Raw genomic sequence first — 20,265 nt, forward strand, 5'->3', positions numbered from 1 at the left:
ACGAATTGCGCGAGAATCGGGAATCTAAAAAACGTCGGTGTTGAGAATGCTACATCAACATCGATTTCACCCGTACCATATTTCTATGCACCAGGAATTGCATGGCGACGACTTTGGACGTCATGTACAGTTCTGCCACTGGCCACAAGAGAAATTACGGGACAATGAAAGATTTTTTTGCACGCGTTCTATTAACGACGAAGCGTCATTCACCAACAGCAGTAACGAAAACCGGCATATATGCACCTTTGGGCAACGGAAAATCCACGATGGCTGCGACAAGTGGAACATCATCGACCTTGGCGGGTTAATGTATGGTGCAGCATTATGGGAGGAAGGATAATTGGCTCCCGTTTTATCGATGGCAATCTAAAAGGTGCAATGTACACTGATTTCCTACGTAATGTTCTACCCATGTTACTACAAGATGTTTCACTGCATGACAGATTGGCGATGTACTTCCAACATGATGGATGTCCGGCACATAGCTCGCATGCGGTTGAAGCGGTATTGAATAGCATATTTCATGAGAGGTGGCTTGGTCGTCGAAGCACGTTCACCGGATCTGACGTCGCCGGATTTCTTTCTGTGGGTAAAGTTGAAGGATATTTGCCGTGTCCGAACATTACGGAAGGCGAACTACTCACTGTTGAGAGGATTGTCGTTAAATGTATTGCCAAATGCATTGAGGTTGACGGAAATCATTTTGAGCATTTATTGCATTAATGTGGTATTTACAGGTGATCACGCTGTAAAAGCATGCTTTCTCAGAAATGATAAGTTCACAAAGGTACATGTATCACATTGGAACAACCGAATTAAAATATTTTAATGTACCTATGTTCTGTATTTTAATTTAAAAAACCTACCTGTTACCAACTGTTCGTCTAAAATTGTGAGCCATATGTTTGTGACTATTATAGCGCCATCTATCACATAGCGAAAAAAGTGGTCCAAGTAAAACTTCATATTTCTTTACGTACTACACGAATATGTAATAAAAAATGGGGGTTCCTATTTAAAAAAAACGCAGTTGGTATCCGTTTGACCTATGGCAGCGTCATATAGCAAGCCACCCATAGCGCCATCTGGTTTCCCCCTTCAAGCCAGACAAGTTTCGTTCTTTGTAGTTTTTTTGGTTTGACGCTAATTTCGTGAGATATTTGGCCCGGTCACGATCAATGGACCATCCTGTATATTCCGCATCTAGGAGTCACAAACCACAGCTTCACAATGAGCTGGTTTTCTTTTCGTTATCGTTCGTAGTTATTGTGATACTTCAAACTAGTGTACCACTCACATTTTGAAAAGTTTACAGTGAAAAATGTAGTTGCTGGCCCGTTTAAGATGTGATGCAGTTTACGGCATACGAGGTGCGTCAGGAAAGTATTGAGACTGAGAGCACTGTGGCCGATCTGGCAGCGCTGAGTTGTTGCTCTTTTGTAGACCGGTGGGTTCATCACTTCCAAGTGCTCAGTCCGAGTTTCAGCTTCGTAAAACCGTCGCGTGATTGTTTGAGAGCGCCATCATTGAAGTTGTGTTTTTGTTGTGTGTTACGGAAATGGTAGAGCGGGATTTAAAGCAACGTTATTCTATCAACTTGGGGGATCGCGAGTGTGACCTTTGAAAAAGTGAAATGGGCCTACGTGGAACATTCTTTATCAAGAACATAAGTTTTTCGCCGGCACAGATCATTTTTGGAAGCTTGAGCACACGTTGAAGATGAAACTCGCTCAGGAGATCTTCAACTTCCAAAATTGACTAAAACGTCGAATGTGTCCATGCTCTTGTGAGATTATTCCTCCCCAAGAAACTCTCAACCAAGTGTTTTACAAAGATTTCCTTGAAAGGCTTTGCAAAAGGGTGACTCTAGTGAGACTGGACGTATGCAGACAAGAGGAGGCTGTGTCACAACAATACCCCGTATCACACGACCACTTCCATCACGGAATTTTTGACCTAAGAAAGGCATTTCTGTTGTTCCATAGCCCCACTATTCAACTGATCTGAGTCCTTGTGACATTTTCTTCTCGCGAGATTGAAAAAAATGTCTTACAAGGACATCATGTTGGAACTCCGGAAAACATTAAAAAGATTGTGACCACCATGTTGAGGGCCCTACAAATTGAAGTCTTTCAGCGCTGCTGCCAGGACTGTGCACAACGACTCCGCTGGTGTATAGCTGCCGAAGGTAACCACATTCAAGCGGACAATATTGTTATTGAAAAAAAGCTTTGGCAGATAAAAAATATCACTCTCTTTGCTTTTCTCACATATATCGTACGAGGGGCGTTTTAAAAGTCCGTGCAAAAATAAAAACTACTGATGTTTTGGGGGTAAACATTTTTTTATTTTTCGACATAGTCTCCTTTTAGACTTATACACTTCGTCCAACGCTGTTCTAATTTGTTGATCCCTTCGGAATAATAGGAATTGTTCAAGTTTGCAGAATAGCTATTAGTTGCTGCAATCATCTCCTCGTTTGAACAAAATCTTTGTCCCACCGGCCATTAACTTAGGGAACAAATAGTAGTCCCAGGGAGCCCAGTCTGGAGAATAGGGGGGATGTGAAACGAGTTGGAATCCTGTTTCCATTAATTTTGCGACCTCAACTTCTGAGGTGTGTGCTGGTGCATTGTCTTGATGGAAAATGACTTTTTTGCGGTCTAATCGCCGGCGTTTTTCTTGCAGCTCGGTTTTCAAACGGTCCAATAACGATGAATAATACGCACCTGTAATAGATTTACCCTTTTCCAGATAGTCGATGAGGATTATCCCTTGCGAATCCCAAAAGTCAGTCGCCATAACCTTTCTGACCAAAGTAATGGTCTTCGCCCTTTTTGGTGCAGATTTTCCCTTGGTAACCCATTGTTTGGATTGCTGTTTGGTCTCAGGAGTATAGTAATGTATCCATGTTTCATACACAGTGTCGAAACGACGCTTAAATTCCTGCAGATTCTTCCTGAACAGCTGCAAACCATCCTTGCAACACTTCACACGATTCCGTTTTTTAGTCAAGCGTGAGCAATCGCGGGACCCATCTTGCGGATAGCCTTCTCATGTCCAAATGTTTATGCAAAATATTATGTACCCTTTCATTCGAGATGCCCACAGCACTAGCAATGTCATGCACCTTAACTCTTCTTTCATGCATCGCCATACCATGGATTTTATCAATGATTTCTGGAGTGGTAACCTCCACAGGGCGCCCATAACGTTCTGCATCACTTCTGCCAGTATGGCCACTCCGAAACTTTTTAAACCACTTATAAACTATTCTAATCGAAGGTGCCGAGTCACCGTAATGTTTATCAAGCTTCTCTTTAGTCTCCTGAGGCGTTTTGCCTTTCATAAGGTAATGTTTAATCACCAAACGAAGTTCTTTTTCGTCCATTTTTTGACAATCACGCGACTTCCTTGATTCACACGAATGCCAGACTTATAGAAATAGACCAATATGACTGAAACTTGGTGTGCGTTCTTTCCAAAGATGCTACTAACTAAACATGACCTTGATACGCGCCGGTGGGGCCATCTCTCGGACTTCGCACGGACTTTTCAATCGCCCCTCGTATATTGTTGCGTAAGCAATGTTGCTAACATGCCTAAATCGTTTTTAACGCGGAAGGAAAGCTGTACCTCTTTCCAGTTTCGAGCAAATACGTGATAGATTTTGACGTTTGAGCTACGACGCGCCACATAAGCGTTTCAGCAGGTGTACTCACCGCCCTCTGCGGCTGCAGCGTGCCGAGTCGCAGCGAGATGCCCTCTGTGAGGCGGTGTCCCCAGAAGGGCGTGTGGTTGCTGGCGCGCCAGCCCAGCCGATAGGTGTCGGCGTTGACGCCCTGGATGATCTCGGGGTCCACGAGGCACTGCGACTGCTCGCACAGCAGCTCCAGACGGCCACCCATCGACTGGCACTTGCTGCAAGTAGGACACATCCTCTCTCACTGGACGCCACATCACAGCACCGACACAACAAGCTACGCTTCTCTACAGGCTGTCCCTACAGGAGGGCCTCAGTGGTCGCGGAGATAACGAAAACGATCATTCGAAGCGAAGACTGGAATTATTATATGTGTGATGTCTGTTCTTTCCGAGATGTGCTAAAGAAGACACACCACACAAATACAAGCATCTGACGACCAGTAATGATGGACACTCCTGGAAATTGAAATAAGAACACCGTGAATTCATTGTCCCAGGAAGGAGAAACTTTATTGACACATTCCTGGGGTCAGATACATCACATGATCACACTGACAGAACCACAGGCACGTAGACACAGGCAACAGAGCATGCACAATGTCGGCACTAGTACAGTGTATATCCACCTTTCGCAGCAATGCAGGCTGCTATTCTCCCATGGAGACGATCGTAGAGATGCTGGATGTAGTCCTGTGGAACGGCTTGCCATGCCATTTCCACCTGGCGCCTCAGTTGGACCAGCGTTCGTGCTGGACGTGCAGACCGCGTGAGACGACGCTTCATCCAGTCCCAAACATGCTCAATGGGGGACAGATCCGGAGATCTTGCTGGCCAGGGTAGTTGACTTACACCTTCTAGAGCACGTTGGGTGGCACGGGATACATGCGGACGTGCATTGTCCTGTTGGAACAGCAAGTTCCCTTGCCGGTCTAGGAATGGTAGAACGATGGGTTCGATGACGGTTTGGATGTACCGTGCACTATTCAGTGTCCCCTCGACGATCACCAGTGGTGTACGGCCAGTGTAGGAGATCGCTCCCCACACCATGATGCCGGGTGTTGGCCCTGTGTGCCTCGGTCGTATGCAGTCCTGATTGTGGCGCTCACCTGCACGGCGCCAAACACGCATACGACCATCATTGGCACCAAGGCAGAAGCGACTCTCATCGCTGAAGACGACACGTCTCCATTCGTCCCTCCATTCACGCCTGTCGCGACACCACTGGAGGCGGGCTGCACGATGTTGGGGCGTGAGCGGAAGACGGCCTAACGGTGTGCGGGACCGTAGCCCAGCTTCATGGAGACGGTTGCGAATGGTCCTCGCCGATACCCCAGGAGCAATAGTGTCCCTAATTTGCTGGGAAGTGGCGGTGCGGTCCCCTACGGCACTGTGTAGGATCCTACGGTCTTGGCGTGCATCCGTGCGTCGCTGCGGTCCGGTCCCAGGTCGACGGGCACGTGCACCTTCCGCCGACCACTGGCGACAACATCGATGTACTGTGGAGACCTCACACCCCACGTGTTGAGCAATTCGGCGGTACGTCAACCTGGCCTCCCGCATGCCCACTATACGCCCTCGCTCAAAGTCCGTCAACTGCACATACGGTTCACGTCCACGCTGTCGCGGGATGCTACCAGTGTTAAAGACTGCGATGGAGCTCCGTATGCCACGGCAAACTGGCTGACACTGACGGCGGCGGTGCACAAATGCTGCGCAGCTAGCGCCATTCGACGGCCAACACCGCGGTTCCTGGTGTGTCCGCTATGCCGTGCGTGTGATCATTGCTTGTACAGCCCTCTCGCAGTGTCCGGAGCAAGTATGGTGGGTCTGACACACCGGTGTTAATGTGTTCTTTTTTCCATTTCCAGGAGTGTATATGAAACGTATTCGCCGTTGCGAATACGAACAACCATCAGCTGTGTAGGGGGATGAAGAGAATGAAAATTTGTGCCAGACTGTGACTCGAACCGATATTTCCCGTTTTCTGCGAGCGGTCGATTTAACCGCTTTGGCTATCCATACACGACTCCCGGCCAGGCCCGAACTTCCATACGTCACGATCTGTACTCGTACACACATTATGTAATTCTCGTACAGGGGAGGACATGTTTTAGTTGAAAGTCACTGCCTGGTATCAGCGGAAAAATACAGTACTACAGTGCTTGTATTGTTAAGAAGAACGATAGAATGTTCCTTCGGGCATGCGTGTATATCCGAAGGAGCAGGCTGAGCTGTGGCTGGCTCGAGTCAGGCTTGTCTTGGGTTAAACCTCGGTTACAGTCCTGTGGTTTTATTTCTCCTGCGGCTATCGCGATAATGTTTCTGTCCTCTCCATGAGTGGCAGCAGCAGCGTGTATCGATACTAGTACTGCTGTATTATCTTTGGTGTGGCGGCTATAGTTTCCAGTCGGTCGGGGGGCGTGGAGCAGCAAGGAAGTCTCTGTCGCGCATACTCTGACCGGGGCCGCTGGCGGTGTGCACGCGCGGTTGGAGTGTGAGGTGCTGCTTGCGAGTGCTACGAAGTTCGTCGCCCACCGATCTTCGACATGAAAGTTGAGTCCTCACTTTACCTACTATCGAGCCTCAACAGTTTACATTTCTTCATTTGATCCTGGTTGTCGCTTTTGGGACATTCCCACGAGCAACAACGTGTGTGTATTTAAGTCGGCCAAGATTCCAGCCGTCTTCCGGTGGAGTTTAATTTAATTTATTCCCTGTTATTGAAGTTGACCAGTGGTATCTTCTGCCTTGTGGCCATTGATGTTCCGGTTATCTGACCTGGTCGTTGAAGTGATTTTCAGTAGTGTATTTTCCTCGTCGTGTTGTTGCTGACCAGCGCGGCGTGTAGTTCGCCAGCTGAGGTGTTGTTGGTCGTTGTGGGCGCCAATATTCTGTGTGTCGTTATATTGAAATCTTGTGGTCGTTTTGCTGGTTGCGTGGAGTGGAACTGATTTTGTTGATTGGTCGGTCGGCTGTCTGTCGGTTGGGTTGCCTTCTGATTAAGAAGTCGTTGAACAGACTGCCTGTCTCACCTAAACGGGCGTTGGTGTTACAATCCCAGTCCGACCCGTGCAAACTTCTGAGCGCCGTTCCTTGTGTGTTACAGTAATTTCCCTGTTTGGGTTTTAGTTATTTGGCTAATGTGTGGCCTTCAGCCGAGTATCAATATCTTTTAAATTAATGTTCTTGTCTTGCTCTTAAGGCATGATATTGTTATTCTTTATAGGGACCTTCAGCCGAATTTTATAAAAAATGTTTTAAGATACGGCCTTCTGCCTTTTAAAATTGAAACTCTTCTTTCTAAGGCTTAAGCCGTTAAATTATTTATTGATGTACGGCCTTCAGCCGAGTCTTAATATCTCTTAAATTAATGTTCTTGTTTCGCCCTTAAGGCATAAGATTGTTATGCTTTTGTATGGGGCCTTCAGCGGAATTTTGCATGAAATGTTTTAAGATAAGGTCTTCCACCTTTTGACTGAAACTCTTCTTATTGCTTAATATGCGGCCTCCAGCCAAGTTCTATTAAATGTAAATTGCTAAGGCCTTCAGCCTGTTTAGATTGAAGATTTAGAAAATATTCTTGGGTGAAACCTCCAGAAGAACCTTGCATTTGAATTTCTTGCTTAGGCCTTGTGTCTTGGGGATTTGAGTGTGGCCTTCACCCGATATAAAGTTAATCAAAGGAGGTCGGTTAAAGTTTTGAGTGTTTTTCATCCTTGTTGTAATACCGTGTGTTGATGAATAAAGTTTGAATGTTGAGTGCAACTGACAGCAACTTATTTTGGCCCCTATCCAAAACCCAATCCACTCTGTCCTGCTAGCCCAGGCATTTCACAGGCACTGCGGAGACTTTAGCCGTTATGAAATACATGAAATGTATTTGCAGTTGCGAATACGAACAACCTTGAGCTGTGTAAGGGAACGACGAGAAATATTAGTGACAAAATCGAAAAAGAGAATGGCTTCAATTTCGGCACTAGAAATTCATTGCCTCTTTTCTCACACCTGATTGGTTACCTTAAAGTCTCATCCTACTGGCTACATGAAACTGACGCGTTGTTAAGTTGCACTGAGCTGGAAAGTCATGGGATACCTCCTAATATCGAAACGGACCTCCTTTTGCCCGTCGTACTGCGGCAACTTGGCGCGGCATGGCCTCAACAAGTCGTTGGAACCTCCTGCAGAAATATTGAGCGATGCTGTCTCTATAGCCACCTACTACTGCGAAAATGTTGGCGGTGCACGATTTGTGCACGAGCTGACCTATTGACTACGTCCAATAAAAGTTTGATGGGATTCATGTCGGGCGATTTGGGTGGCCAGATCATTCGCTCGATTGTCCAGGACGTTCTTCAAACGAGTCACAAACAGTTATGGCCTGGTAACATCACATCGTTGTTTGGGAACGTCAAGTCCATGAGTGGCTGCGAATGGTCTCCAAGTAGCGGAACATAGCCATTTCCTGTCATGTTCGGTTCAGTTGGACCAGCGGACCCAGTCTGTCCCATGTAAACACAGCCCACACCGTTATGGAGCCACCACCAGGTTGCACAGCGGCTTGTTGACAACTTGGGTCCATGATTTCGTGGGATCTGCGCCACTCTCGAACACTGCCATCAGCTCTTACCAACTGAAATCTGAACTCAACTGACCAGCACACGGTTTTCCAGTTGTCTAAGGTCCAACCGATATGGTCATGAGCCGAGGAGCCGCGGTGGAGGCAATGTACTGTTAGCAAAGGTACTTGGGTCAGTAGTCTGCTGTCATAGCCCAATAAAGCTTCATTTCGCCGGACTGTCCTAACAGATATATTTGTCGTACGGCCCACATTGATTTCTGCAGTTACTTCACGGATTGTTGCTGACAGCTCTACGCAAACGCCGCTGCTCTTGGTTGTTAAGTGAATGCCGTTGGCCACAGCGTTGTTCATTATGAGAGATAAAGCCTGAAATTTGACATTCTCGGCTAACTCTTCATACTGTGGTTCTCGGAATACTGGATTCCCTAACGATTTCCGAAACGGAATGTCCCATGCTTCAACTACCAGTCCGCGTTTGAAGCCTGTTTATTCCCGTCGTGCGGCCACAATCGCGTCGGAAACTTTTTCACACGAATCACCTGAGTACAAATGACAGCTCCGTTAATGCACTGCCCTTTTATACCTTGTGTAAGCGATACTACTGCCATCTGTATGTGTGCATATCTTTATCACATGACTTCCGTCACCTCAGCGTATGGACAGTAAGGAACACCACTGTGACTAGCGCTGCCCTTGATCTAAACTTTAGCCCTAAGTGTGTTTCTCGACCACTGAAAGTGTGCATTGGAATATATTAGGAACTTTTGCAATTTTATTCCTGATAAATAAACAACAATTTACATAAAACGCTTAACAAAATAAAACAGTTTAATGATGACGATAACTACTTAGAAGTGTTTCTCTTGGGACCCGATTGAAATGGAGCATACATATGCGAGAACGTTTTTGCTTCAAATGATCGTTTATGTATGGCTACAGAATAACAGAAATGAAAGTTAATGCCATCGAAACGAGTTATTCAAACCAGACCAATGTGAACTGCTCTGAAACTCCGAGCTGCCTTCTACAGCTGTTCTTGTTCTGACGTCAAGCAACTATTACGCCATTAATTAGTACTTTTGTTTATTGTAACTGAAATCGTAGATGGCAGACATATATTCAACGAAATACCATTTATAAGATACACACGTACTTGACAACTTGGACTTACCATTCATTGCAGTTTATCTTCACTGTTTCCCCGTACACATAATACCGGCCGTTATGGTAACATTCTGAAAAAGAAAGGAAAGAAAAGGTCGATAATCATTGTTACAACCATGACGTGAAACATTAGCTTCTTCTTACGTATGAAATATTCAAAAACTTAAGGGGATTTAGCTGGGTATCTATTTCGATAACTGCCGAAAGCTGCTTGTCGCAAGATAATAACTCGTATTAGGTTGTCCCTCGTAGTTCATCTGGCCTTCCGAAGTCATTCCTCTTACGTCTATTGTCAGTAATAAAGGCGATGTGATAACTGTATAGCAAAATACCTTGCTATTCTGTTGAGCTACCTAATAGGAACTCGATAGATTTCATAAGTCTGTTGCCTTTGACTGACTCTGATATGCGATTCTCTCGCCACTGTCGTCCCAGTGTCGGTTTAGTTTTGAAAGACTGCGATTAGGTTTGGTGCTGAAATAATTAACCTGTTTCGACAGTATTCATTTCCATTTCCTTTTTATTCAGTGGCCTGTTCTATGAGCAGGCAGGTGGAGTTACTTTGGGGTGCTATGTGTCACCAATTGTCAATATTTTCATGGAAAATTTAGGGGAACTTGTCCTAGAATAGGTAGCATTGAAACCTGCATGCTTTTTTAGACATTTAGACATACTTTTCTGATTTGGCCTCACAATAGTGAGAATTTTCAGCTATTTGTATCTCACTTAAATCCACGGGAATATTCGCTATGGAGGTGGGAAAGGATGGCTCCTTGGTCAGGAGGAATTTTGATGGTACATTGGGACATGCCGTTTATAGGAAGCCAGCCCACATCAGGTTGTATCTTCAGTGTGACAGTTGTCACCAACGAGCTCAGCGTGAAGGGGCACTTCGTAACTTGGTTCATAAGACCCATATCATCTCAGACCATGAAAGTTTGTCAGATGAGTTAACGCATTTCGGCAGAATGGCTATAATAAAAAAGGATCACACGCCCGTTGCTCTATCGACCAACTGTGCATCGGCTGAGTGATGAGAATAGTATTATGTCACATAAGTCTACGGCATTTCTGTCTTACGCAGGTACTGTTTTCAACAGGATAGATCATATTCTGATGAAATGAAATGATCGTATGACATTATTAACCAGGAGACCACATCTGGCGTCGTTCAGCCACCTGCTGCAAGTCTCTTTACTTGACGCGACTTGTGCGTCGTTGATGATGAAATCAACACAATACCCGGTTCCCGAACTGATAATATCTCCGACCTGGCAGGGAATCGAACCCAGGACCTCATGACCTCGAGGCAGCAAGCTAACCACTTGACCAAAAGCTGCCGACATATTCCGATAAAAAACAGTGTGAAGTGCGTTTTTCGACTACCATTTAAGATCCACCAAGATAGTGGACGACTGTTGCATAGACCAGGCCTGTTCAGGAGGCGATCGGGTGAGCACGAGCGCTTGCGCCCACTCGCCGCCTGAGAAGTGATCGCTGGCGGCAAAATGTGGCTGTCGGACGCCTTGATGTAGTGCAGGGAAAGTCGAAACTGTGCGCTGTCTTCAGAAGAGTGACCATGTGCTAAGTTGGCTGTAGTCTTAAGGCAAGCGTACGTACTTAATGGCTTAGATCTACTCCTAGAACACGTTACATTGTTACTAAACCCTCTTAAATTTTACAACTCCATATTTTATTCAAAGGAAGTCATTATTTATAGTTTACGCAGTAGTTAATTACAGTTATAAGGTGCACCTGTGGTCAAGGGGATTGCGACTAGAATCTGAAACTTCCTCAGTCCCGGGTTCGAACACCACTACTTCCTAAATTTTGAGTCAAAATCGTGAGCAACGGCGGCCGAAGACTTCCGGCATAAGAAGTCACCCTCATTCTGCCAATGGCCTGTCAAAGAGCACGGAAGAGCGGACAGAGGCTTAGGGCATTATCTTGCCCTTGGGGTGGGAGACTACCCCCAAAGATGGAAGAATCAGCAATGATCAATGGCACGAGGAAGCTATGGGAACCAGTGCATTAAAAGACACATAAGTGTCATCGATTAGATGGGTAGATAAAATCACTAATGAGGAGGTATTGAATAGAATTGGGGAGAAGAGGAGTTTGTGGCACAACTTGACCAGAAGAAGGGATCGGTTGGTAGGACATGTTCTGAGGCATCAAGGGATCACCAATTTAGTATTGGAGGGCAGCGTGGAAGTTAAAAATCGTAGAGGGAGACCAAGAGATGAATACACTAAGCAGATTCAGAAGGATGTAGGTTGCAGGAGGTACTGGGAGATGAAGAAGCTTGCACAGGATAGAGTAACACGGAGAGCTGCATCAAACCAGTCTCAGGACTGAAGACCACAACAACAAGTGTTTATCCACAGGACATGTGGTCTGTGACTGAAAAAGTATCATGATGATCTCTCCATTGGCGAAAGATTTTGGACAAGTTCCGATTCGGATCTCCGGCAAGGGATTACCAAGGGGGAGATAACAATGAGAAAAAGACTGAATGACTAACGAAAAGATAACGTTCAACGAGTCGGGGAGTGGAATGTCAGAAGCTTGAACGTGGTAGGGAAGCTAGAAAATCTGTAAAAGAAAGTGCAGAGGTACAATGCAGATATCGTGGCGCACAGTGAAGTAAAATGGAAAGAAGATACGGATTTCTGGTTAGATGAATATAGAGTAATATCAAGACCAACAGAAAATGGTATAATAGGAGTAGGATTCGTTACGAATAGGTAGATGGGGCAGAGAGTGAGTTACTGTCGCTGTTCAGTGATACGTTGGTTCTCATCAGATACGGTAGTTCCAGTATATATATACCGACATCGCAAGCAGACGATGAAGAATAGAGATAGTATGTGAGGGTATTGAACGGGTAATTCAGTACGTAAAGGGATATGAAAATCTAATAGTCATGGGAAACTAGAATGCGAGTGTAGGGGAGGGAGTAGAAGAAAAGATTATAGGAGAAGATGGCTCGGTAGTAGGAATGAGAGTGAAGAAAGACTAATACAGTTCCACAATAAATTTTAGCTACTAATAACGAATACTCTGTTGAAATATCATAAGAGTAGGAGGTGTACTTGGAAACGGCCAGGAGATACACGAGGATTTCAATTAGATTACATCACGATCAGGCAGAGATTCCGAAATCAGATATTGTATTGTAAGGCGCACCCAGGAGCAGATATACGCAGAACACCTTGAACGACGAGGGATAGGACATGTGCAATAGTATGTTCTGCAGAAATGATTAGCATTTGGACCACTTCGGCCCGCGGGTTCAAGGACAACATCGATATCGCGGCGCAACACCACCTACCAGTAAAATGTGCCTTCGGCTCTCGTTGTCGCTATAAACCGAAGGTAATGGATCAACGCGACTTGAAAAGACATGTAGGATGCCTAGCAGACATATGCGCGAACCGTGCCGTCAAATCAGTGAGTTTCAAAGAGGGCGCATTATTGGCATCAGAGAGTGTGATGCATCCATCCGTGAAATTGCTGCTCGTGAGGGACGAAGTGTTTCTGCAGTGCAACGGGTGTGCGCAGAATGGTTCACGGGAGGTCGTAGAACACGAAGAGATGGGTCAGGTCGCACCACCCAGACCACGCCCCGAGAAGATCGACACCTCATCCGAATGACAGTGTGGGACAGATCTGCGTCCTCCTTGACTCTGGCGCAACCGTGGAACAGTGTAACACAACGTACACTATCAAGGGTGATAGTCCGTCGCCGTTTATTACGGAGTGGGATACGTGCGCTTCATCCACTCCTCCGCCTACATTTGACGAATGTGCAGAAACATGCTATCCGGCAACGGTGTATGGAACGACGTCAGTGGGGACAGGAATGGCATCATATAGTGTTTTCAGACGAATTTAGGTTCTGTTTGTTTGAAAATGATGGCCGCATTTTGGTTCGCCGCAGACAGGGGGAGCGGCTTCACAGTGACTGCATTCGCACAAGGCATACAGTGCCAGTTCAAGGCTTTATGGTGCGGGGTGCTACTGGGTCAACCAAAAATAGCAGTTCCTACGTTTTTAAGGCACTGTGGCCAGTATGACCTGCGTTACTGACATCTTCAGACCTGTTGCCATACCCTTTCTGCACAACTCCCCCAGACTCCATTTTTCAACAAGACAATGCACGACCACAATTTGCTGCACGAACACGATGATAAATAATAAATGTCGTGTAATTAGGGCCTCCCGTCGGGTAGAAGTCTTTCGATGTGACGTCATTTCGGCGACTTGCGCGTCGATGGGAATGAAATGATAATGATTAGGACAACACAACACCCAGTCCCTGAGCAGGGAAAACCTCCGAGCCAGCCGGGAATCGAACACGGGCCCTTAGGATTGACATTCTGTCTCGCTGACCACTCAGCTACCGGGGCCGGACGTCACAAGTACTGTGCCAACCCTTTGGGCGTGTATTAATTTCAGTATATGGCCTTCAGCTGAACCTTACGTGAAGTATTTTAGGATTAGGCCTTTAGCCGTGTTTTATTCAAAATTCTTGTTTGCTCTGTATTTAGGCCTTCAGCCGCATTTGTTTTAAAATCTGTGGCTTTCAGCCGTCATGTTAAAATTCCTGTCTGTACGGTTTGCCTTAAATTACCTTGAATTCTTAAAACGGCCTTCAGCCGTACTGTGTAAATGTTTATCTTAAGGTTTGTCTTTAATTATTTTGAATAATTGTTTGGGCCTTCAGCCTTCAAGATATTTCAAGTTTTCTTAAGATGGTTTTCTGTTGTACTGTGGAAATGCTTGTCTTTAAAGGTTGCCTTTTATTATGTTGATAAATTATTGCGCTTTCAGCCGAGGAATTAATGCAAATTTTCCTTAATATGGCTTTTAGCCGAGATTTGTAAATGCTTGCCTTTTAAAGAATTTCCTTTGCTGATCTGAAATATTATTTGGGCCTTTTGTCGAGAAAATATTTTAATTTTACTTAAGTAAGGCCTTCAGCCGTCTCTCTAAATCCTTGTGTTTTAAAAGGAATTATTTAAACTTTATTATTGAGAAGTTACTTGGGCCCTCAGCCGAAAATTGATCCTTGTTGTTTTAAAGAGAAAACTGTGCATTGGTTTTCGATGAATAAAGTTGTGTGTTCTTGTAAACTAACAGTAACTGATCTTGGCTCCTTTCCACAACCTGATCCGCTCTGTCCTGCGAAGTCAGATTTCATTGTTTCTTCTTCTGTTACGTCAGCAGACAAGTACTCCCCATCACAGAGGCCGTCAATTACTCTGGTTTAGTGGTTCATAGCCAATTCACGGTCATTAAACTTTGAAAAGACCCACTATAAGCTGTTCAGAACTTCCAAGAGATTTCCTTCTGATGTGTGTATAAAATATGACATTGAAATAGGAGAAGTTGAGAGTGTAAAATTCTTGGGATTACAACTTGATAATAAATTCAGTTGGGAGCAACATACTAACGAACTGCTAAAGCGCCTAAACAAGTCTGTGTTTGCAATGCGAATGATGTCAGACATAGGAGATATAAATATAAAAAAACTGGCATATTTTGCTTATTTTCACTGCATTATGTCATATGGTATATTTTGGGGTAACTCCACAAACAGATAAAAAGATTTTAGAGTACAGAAGTGTATAATAAGAGTAATGAGTAGTGTAAATCCAAGAACATCATGTCGAAACCTGTTCAAAGAATTGGGCATATTAACCACAGCTTCTCTCTATATTTATTCTTTAATGAAGTTTGTTGTAAATAATACATCTCTTTTTCCAACTAACTGCTTAGTCTACAGTATCAATACTAGGAATAAGGACAATATACATAAAGATATAAAATCACTTACTCTTGTCCAGAAAGGAGTCCAGTATTCAGCAACGCATATTTTCAATAAGTTACCAGCAACCATTAAGAGTTTAAGAAACTTCCTGGCAGATTAAAACTGTGTGCCCGACCGAGACTCGAACTCGGGACCTTTGCCTTTCGCGGGCAAGTGCTCTACCTACTGAGCTACCGAAGCACGACTCACGCCCGGTACTCACAGCTTTACTTCTGCCAATACCTCGTCTCCTACCTTCCAAACTTTACAGAAGCTCTCCTGCGAACCTTGCAGAACTAGCACTCCTGAAAGAAAGGATATTGCGGAGACATGGCTTAGCCACAGCCTGGGGGATGTTTCCAGAATGAGATTTTCACTCTGCAGCGGAGTGTGCGCTGATATGAAACTTCCTGGCAGATTAAAACTGTGTGCCCGACTGAGACTCGAACTCGGGACCTTTGCCTTTCGCGGGCAAGTGCTCTACCAACTGAGCTACCGAAGCACGACTCCGCTGAAGAGTGACAATCTCATTCTGGATTAAGAGTTTAGTTTCAGAGAAGGCACAATTTAAACATAATTTAAAAGAATTTTTGGTGGCCAACTCCTTCTGTTCCATCCATGAGTTTCTCAACAAGTGCAGTAGACCATTTTAATGAAAATTTATTGTTGTTGTTGTGGTCTTCAGTGCTGAGACTGGTTTGATGCAGCTCTCCATGCTACTCTATCCTGGGCAAGCTGCTTAATCTCCCAGTATGTACTGCAGCCTACATCCTTCTGAATCTGCTTAGTGTATTCATGTCTTGGTCTCCCTCTACGATTTCTACCCTCCACTCTGCCCTGCAATACTAAATTGGTGATCCCTTGATGCCTCGGAACATGTCCTAACAACCGATCCCTTCTTCAAGTCAAGTTGTGCCACAAACTCCTCTTCTCCCCAATTCTATTCAATACCTCCTCATTAGTTATGTGATCTACCCATCTAATCTTCAGCATTCTTCTGTAGCACCACATATAGAAAGCTTCTATTCTCTTCTTGTGCAAACTATTTATCGTCCAAGTTTCACTTCCATACAATGGCTTCCATACATGGCTACACTCCATACTCCATACTTTCAGAAACGACTTTCTGACACTTAAATCTATACTCGATGTTAACAAATTTCTCTTCTTCAGAAACGCTTTCCTTGCCACTGCCAGTCTACATTTTATATCCTCTCGACTTCGACCATCATCAGTAATTTTGCTTCCCAAATACCAAAACTCCTTTACTACTTTAAGTGTCTCATTTCCTAATCTAATTCCCTCAGCATCACCCGACTTAATTCGGCTACATTCCAGTATCCTCATTTTGCTTTTGTTGATGTTCATCTTATATCCTCCTTTCAAGACACTGTCCTATTTATTATACTTTAATTTTTGACAATACTTGGTTATAACAGCCAAGTAACTACCTACTGTGTGAATGATGGATTTATGGAAAGCAGATGTAAGTCTTAAGTCTGTAAACAGTGGAAGTTTAATTTTAAATCTCGTACATAATCTGACTGTTCTTAACTGAGGATCACTGAAACGAATATTCATCAGATATTAGTATCGAGGAGGTTACCAATGCCCTGAAGAAGTTTAAACCAGGCAAAGCTCCGGGTTTCGATGGTATCCACTCTGAGTTCCTCAATGGATGACTAAGTTCTTTACGGACATTCTCCAAGTGGGTAACGTTCCTCCCTCACTTAAGCGAGCAAAGATCATCGCAGTCCTGAAACCTGGTAAACCAGGCGATAGACCAGAGAGTTACCGCCCCATTGCCCTTCTCAGTAAGGTCTATAAATTACTAGAAAGACTGCTCCTCAACAGAATAGGCCAAACTATACTCAAAAAAATCCCTATCGAACAAGCAGGATTCCGTCCCTATCGCTGCTGTACAGATCAAGTCCTATCCCTGACAACATATATAGAGGCAAGGTTGCAGAAGAAACATAAAGTAGCTGCAGCATTCATAGACCTAACAGTAGCCTACGAAACAGTTTGGAAACAGGGACTCGTGTACAAATTAATCTGTGACGCCCCCTGCAAGAAGATAACCAACCTCATTGACGATATGTTGTCAAATAGAACCTTCCAAGTAATAATGGGGAATGAGAGAAGTAAACAGATGAAACTCAGTAATGGACTCCCACAAGGCTCTGTCCTTGTTCCCCTTCTTTTTAGCCTTTTCATCGCTGACATGCCTGCAACCAGATAGCGCAAATTTGGTTATGCTGACGACTAGGCTCTGGCAACAGCCACACAGTAATATAGAAACTGCCGAAGATATCCTTACCAGTGACCTAGGGATTCTCAGCGAGTACTTTAGAAAATGGAAGCTACAACCTAGTGCTACAAAGACGGAAGTATCTGCCTTCCATGTGAACAACAAAATGGCCGACAGAGATCTACATGTATATCTAGACGGGAAAATACTAAATCAGGACAAACACCCAAAGTACCTTGGGGTTACCCTAGATAGGACACTAACATTCAAAGAACACCTTACGAAAACTGCAGCGAAACTTAAAACACACAACAACAAATTGCAGAAGCTCTGTGGCACCACTTCGGGCTCCACAGCATCTACCTTAAGAACATCCGCACTTGGCTTGGTGTATCCAGTGGCAGAATACTGTGCCCCAGCGTGGCTCAACAGCAAACACACACACACACATGGTAGATAGCCAACTTAATGCAACAATGCCTATTATATCAGGCACAATCAGGCCAACTCCTACAGTGTGGCTGCCCGTTCTCAGTAACGTAGCCCCTCCTAACCTGCGCCGAGAACACGCTCTGGTTAGAGAATTTAAAAAAGTCATGACCAACCCTCAATTACAAATCCGTGAAGATACTCACGACATCCAAGGAAACCGACTCCGGTCTAGGCATCCTCCACTAAAGACCGCACAGGCGCTGCACCAAACCAACTTTAAAATAAATGACCGATGGAAAGAGGAATGGGAGAGCAGAACAGCAGTAAACTCCCACAATATGCCATGTATCTTTAGTAAACCAAAAGGATTTGATTGCCCTCGCAAAGTTTGGTCAACTCTTAATCGCATCAGAACCAACTGCGGGAGATGCGCCGACTCCTTACACAGATGGGGTAAACTTCCTTCGGCCTCTGGCGACTGTGGCGCTGAGAGACAGACGGTCAAACACATCGTGCAGGAATAGCCACTAAGGGCATATGAGGGCGACCCACCGGATTTCCTAATGGCGACCCAAGAGGCAATCTACTTATCTAAGCTGGACGTTTGTTTGTGATTGCTCTTCTGAGAGTCTAAATTTACAATTGGTGGTGTCCTTATATACAAACTGTTATTTATTGTTTTGTTTATACATATGTGATTTTTTTAAAAATCGTGTTGTTTCTGTAATTTTTACTGCGATGTTATGAGCCGTACTCTAAATAAATAAAATGAAACAAATAATTTACTTTAATTTTTGAGAATACTTGGTTGTAATAGCCAAGAAACTAGCAAATGTCTGAGCGATGGAGTTAATGAAAGCAGATGTAAATACTAAACCTGTAAATATTAGAAGTTTAAATTTAATTCATGTACATAATTGCCCGCATCTCGTGGTCGTGCGGTAGCGTTCTCGCTTCCCACGCCCGAGTTCCCGGGTTCGATTCCCGGCGGGGTCAGGGATTTTCTCTGCCTCGTGATGGCTGGGTGTTGTGTGATGTCTTTAGGTTAGTTAGGTTTAAGTAGTTCTAAGTTCTAGGGGACTGATGACCACAGATGTTAAGTCCCATAGTGCTCAGAGCCATTTGAACCATTTTTTGTACATAATTTTATTGTTTATTGACTGAGGATCATTAAAATTAATGAAACTCAAGTTTTTGTAATTACATTTTTGTAATGTGTTTATCTGACATGTTCCACACCCAGGAGGATTCCCTCTTTTATGAGTCTATGGAATGAACAATTAATCTAATCTAATCTGTAATCTAATCGCCGGCCGAAGTGGCCGTGCGGTTAAAGGTGCTGCAGTCTGGAACCGCAAGACCGCTACGGTCGCAGGTTCGAATCCTGCCTCGGGCATGGATGTTTGTGATGTCCTTAGGTTAGTTAGGTTTAACTAGTTCTAAGTTCTAGGGGACTAATGACCTCAGCAGTTGAGTCCCCTAGTGCTCAGAGCCATTTGAACCATTTTTTTTTGTAATCTAATCTAATCCACCTATCCGCTCTCTCCTCTGCATTTAACAATGAAATTCCCATTGCGCTCTCAATGTTACCGCCCTCGCATTTAATTTCACCGAAGGTTTTTTGACTTTTCTGTATGCCGAGTCAGTCCTTCCCTTGTCAGAACAGCAGGGCTCTGCAGCAGACTCACTCGTTACGAGCAGTGGGTCGAGACGAAGAGGTGTTTACTCACCGCGGACGGGCTCCGGCGGCGGGATGATGCCCTTGCAGAAGGACCAGTAGTCGGGGCAGCAGTCCTCCGAGTTGGTGCGGTTGCAGAAGTCGTCGCAGTAGCAGAGCGTGCCCAGGATGGGCACGGAGCAGTCGTCCTGGCGGTCGGGGCAGCACGTGCCCCGCGTGCCGCGCGACGCGCAGTAGGGCCCGCGCAGGTCCGAGTAGTCGGCGCCGCCCACCGCCACCAGCAGGCTCGCCCCCAGCGCCGCCAGCGACAGCCACAGCAAGCTCCTGCAAAAAGTGGTTCAAATGGCTCTCAGCACTATGGGACTTAACATCTGAGGTCATCAGTCCCCTAGAACTTAGAACTACTTAAAACTAACTAACCTTCACACCTAGCACCGCCTCAGAAACTCGCCTCGTAGGCTGATTTAAATTAACTTTTGTGTGAAGCCCGAAGTGGTGACAGGTTCACTATCTGATCAAAAGTACCCACACACCACTATGTGATGCGGAATGTACCACTAGATAACACGGGAAGCGGACCCGCCAATATATGAGGCGTGTTTTTTTAAGTAAGTACCGCTTCGAATTAAAAAAAAAAG

General features: G+C 44.9%; 1 protein-coding gene across 1 annotated transcript in view; it reads right to left on the reverse strand.

The window, feature by feature from the left end:
- LOC124619570 (tubulointerstitial nephritis antigen-like) overlaps window positions 1-20,265 on the reverse strand; it is a 529,036-nt gene that overhangs the window by 28,861 nt on the left and 479,910 nt on the right. Inside the window, exons 4-6 of the mRNA XM_047146059.1 lie at window positions 19,680-19,951; window positions 9,459-9,522; window positions 3,726-3,924 (exon numbers count right to left, since the gene is read on the reverse strand). Coding sequence (XP_047002015.1) covers window positions 3,726-3,924; window positions 9,459-9,522; window positions 19,680-19,951 — 535 coding nt within the window. The remainder of the gene's footprint in view (window positions 1-3,725; window positions 3,925-9,458; window positions 9,523-19,679; window positions 19,952-20,265) is intronic.

This window comes from Schistocerca americana, chromosome 6, assembly GCF_021461395.2.
Source record: "Schistocerca americana isolate TAMUIC-IGC-003095 chromosome 6, iqSchAmer2.1, whole genome shotgun sequence".
NCBI lineage: Eukaryota > Metazoa > Arthropoda > Insecta > Orthoptera > Acrididae > Schistocerca > Schistocerca americana.